The 3,676-nt window shown below is 54.7% G+C and overlaps 1 protein-coding gene across 1 annotated transcript in view; it reads left to right on the forward strand.

Moving 5' to 3' along the window:
- LOC123967440 (nuclear receptor subfamily 1 group D member 1-like) overlaps positions 1-3,676 on the forward strand; it is a 14,384-nt gene that overhangs the window by 4,381 nt on the left and 6,327 nt on the right. The window contains exon 2 of the mRNA XM_046043536.1: positions 716-791. Coding sequence (XP_045899492.1) covers positions 716-791 — 76 coding nt within the window. The remainder of the gene's footprint in view (positions 1-715; positions 792-3,676) is intronic.

Here is a 3,676-nt window from a genome sequence, read left to right on the forward strand (position 1 = left end):
CCCGGCCGTCCCCCCCCCCCCCCCCCCCCACTGTAGAAACCCTCAGCTAGTCTTGTAATTTTCTTACTTCACCCTATATCTAAAATATTTTCCCTACTTTAGCACATTTTGTTTTTTACGCAGCCTTCTGTGTTTTTGTCTCTTTGTCACCATAAAACACTTTAAACTGCTGCTGAATAAAATAAATCGATTTAATATTGTCTAAATAATCTTGATTTCTAAGACCTTCCCTTCCTTTCACTCTTTGCTGAACTACAACATGTAGCCGAACCTCGGAGCCTACACTTCCCACAATGCCCCTCTGCCGCACAGCAGCGGGCTGCTCCACGTGCTCGGGGATTTAAACAGGTGTGTACTCGCGCGGAGGAGGGAGGAGGGGCGGGAAAGTGTGTCACTGGGGCACGAGGCTCTCCCCGCGGTCACATGGTCCCGTTTTCTGCCGCGTGCAGGACGGCGGCCCCCGCACAGCCTGCCTGTTGCGCGCGCGCTTTGTTTGGAAGAAGAAAAAAAAACTACAGAGAAGGAAGCGCGTGCAGCAAATGACAAGCTCCTCGTGCAGCAGACAGTCGCCCTGTTACAGAGGAACAGAAGAAGAAGAAGGATGAAGTAATAAAATCAGAGAAGCACTTTTCTTCTTCTGGAGTTTGTGCGGTGCGTGATGCGGCGGCCGGAGCGGAAAATATCACGGATTTTTTAAAACACGCTCTCGTGCGTGACTCTGTTGGAGCTCAGGATGACGACCACTGCCATGGACACAAACAATAACAACAACAACAACAACAACACCACAGGTAAACAACTCTCCTCCTCACCCATTATAACAAAGCAAGGTGACGCCAGGTGCGGAGCGCGCGCGGCAGGTCGGTGTTTAACGTGAGTTTCTAAAGTGCCGAATCGTCCGTCCGCTGCTGTAGACTGTTGCTGAGCCCAGCGGGAATCTGTCAGCTTCGGGTTTCATATTTTTGTGCTTTGTGTTTGTTAAATGTCAGATTATTACGCTGGAGTGTCGGTTAGCAGCGGGAGCGGCAGGCCGCGCGTCACAGCGCGTTTGCCGCTTGGTGTGTTTTGGTGTCAGATTGTGTTTGAGGACTGTTGAAGTTTGGACTCTGGTGAACGTGTGAAGCTGTGGAACATGAAACTAAATCAATACGTGAATCAATTCATACGCGCTGACAAAACAACAGGATGGAGACGAGGTTTGCCGCGCGGCGCACCGCAGCCACGGAAAGAGCAGGCAGCCTAAACTCTGAAACAATCATCAGTAAATAAAGATCTGCATGTCGCACGTGTCGGTGTGTCTGAGCCGGATCAGCACGGGGACCGGCTCCTGAGACCGGTTGTTTTTAGAGGAAGTGGGTCAGGATGACGGTGTCAGGTGGTTGTTCCGTGCCCGGTTCACATGGACCGGCAAACCGGCCATGTGCGCTTTGTTTTCACGGAGCTCGGCGCGCTGTGATTGGCTGCTGCTCAGGCTGAGCTCATTACGCAACTGATCGTGTGTCTCTGGAAGCAGCAGCAGAGATCAAACAGCTGATAACCGGAGGACTTATTACTGATGCGGGACCACGTGACGGTACGCACCTCAGACCAGATCCTGGTCCTGAATCTGACCCTGCAGCTCATTTAGAAACACATTTTCCTGTAAGGGGTAACGGATTAAAATCAAATGTGGAAATATTTACAGGTGGATTTAATAGTTTCCATCATCAGATCCCCGCTGCAGGATGTTATTAAACTCTTCCTCCTCCCTGTCTGTTCGGGCCATGTGCAGCCCGCTTTAACCCCCCCCCCCCCCCCCCCCCCCCCCCGCGTGTGAGAAAGTGGAACAGCAGCAGAAACCAATCACCTTCTCTGATTTTTCTCTGGTTGCCACGGTAACCGGGCAGCCAGGATCGCAGCCGGTGGAGGTTCAGTCTGAAGTTTGGATGAAACAGAATCACAGACGCGTTCCTGCGTTTTAAATCTTAATTAAGTCAACTACAGAGCTTAGGACTCAGTCTGGACCAGGTCTGCTCCGGTCCGGTCTGGACCGGTCTGGGTCTGCTCCAGTCTGGGTCTGTTCCATGTCTGGTTCTGGGCCGGGTCTGCTCCAGTCTGGGTCTGCTTCATGTCTGGGTCTGGGCCGGGTCTGTTCCGGTCTGGACCAGGTCTGCTCCGGTCTGGGTCTGCTCCATGTCTGGTTCTGGACCAGGTCTGCTCCAGTCTGGGTCTGTTCCATGTCTGGTTCTGGGCCGGGTCTGTTCCGGTCTGGGTTGGCTCTGGTCTGGACCAGGTCTGCTCCGGTCTGGGTCTGCTCCATGTCTGGGTCTGTTCCATGTCTGGTTCTGGACCAGGTCTGCTCCGGTCTGGGTCTGCTCCATGTCTGGGTCTGTTCCATGTCTGGTTCTGGACCAGGTCTGCTCCGGTCTGGGTCTGCTCCATGTCTGGGTCTGCTTCATGTCTGGGTCTGCTTCATGTCTGGGTCTGCTTCATGTCTGGGTCTGTTCCATGTCTGGTTCTGGACCAGGTCTGCTCCGGTCTGGGTCTGCTCCATGTCTGGGTCTGCTTCATGTCTGGGTCTGTTCCATGTCTGGGTCTGGGTCGGCTCTGGTCTGGACCAGGTCTGCTCCGGTCTGGGTCTGCTTCATGTCTGGGTCTGCTTCATGTCTGGGTCTGTTCCATGTCTGGTTCTGGACCAGGTCTGCTCCAGTCTGGGTGTGTTCCATGTCTGGGTCTGCTTCATGTCTGGGTCTGTTCCATGTCTGGTTCTGGGCCGGGTCTGTTCCAGTCTGGGTCTGCTTCATGTCTGGGTCTGTTCCATGTCTGGTTCTGGACCAGGTCTGCTCCAGTCTGGGTCTGTTCCATGTCTGGGTCTGCTTCATGTCTGGGTCTGTTCCATGTCTGGTTCTGGACCAGGTCTGCTCCAGTCTGGGTCTGTTCCATGTCTGGGTCTGTTCCATGTCTGGTTCTGGACCAGGTCTGCTCCGGTCTGGGTCTGCTCCATGTCTGGGTCTGTTCCATGTCTGGTTCTGGGCCGGGTCTGTTCCGGTCTGGGTCGGCTCTGGTCTGGACCAGGTCTGCTCCGGTCTGGGTCTGCTCCATGTCTGGGTCTGCTTCATGTCTGGGTCTGTTCCATGTCTGGTTCTGGACCAGGTCTGCTCCGGTCTGGGTCTGCTCCATGTCTGGGTCTGCTTCATGTCTGGGTCTGTTCCATGTCTGGGTCTGGGTCGGCTCTGGTCTGGACCAGGTCTGCTCCGGTCTGGGTCTGCTTCATGTCTGGGTCTGCTTCATGTCTGGGTCTGTTCCATGTCTGGTTCTGGACCAGGTCTGCTCCAGTCTGGGTGTGTTCCATGTCTGGGTCTGCTTCATGTCTGGGTCTGTTCCATGTCTGGTTCTGGGCCGGGTCTGTTCCAGTCTGGGTCTGCTTCATGTCTGGGTCTGTTCCATGTCTGGTTCTGGACCAGGTCTGCTCCAGTCTGGGTCTGTTCCATGTCTGGGTCTGCTTCATGTCTGGGTCTGTTCCATGTCTGGTTCTGGACCAGGTCTGCTCCAGTCTGGGTCTGTTCCATGTCTGGGTCTGTTCCATGTCTGGTTCTGGACCAGGTCTGCTCCGGTCTGGGTCTGCTCCATGTCTGGGTCTGTTCCATGTCTGGTTCTGGGCCGGGTCTGTTCCGGTCTGGGTCGGCTCTGGTCTGGA

The sequence above is a fragment of the Micropterus dolomieu genome, linkage group LG02 (assembly GCF_021292245.1).
Source record: "Micropterus dolomieu isolate WLL.071019.BEF.003 ecotype Adirondacks linkage group LG02, ASM2129224v1, whole genome shotgun sequence".
Classification (NCBI taxonomy): Eukaryota; Metazoa; Chordata; class Actinopteri; order Centrarchiformes; family Centrarchidae; genus Micropterus; species Micropterus dolomieu.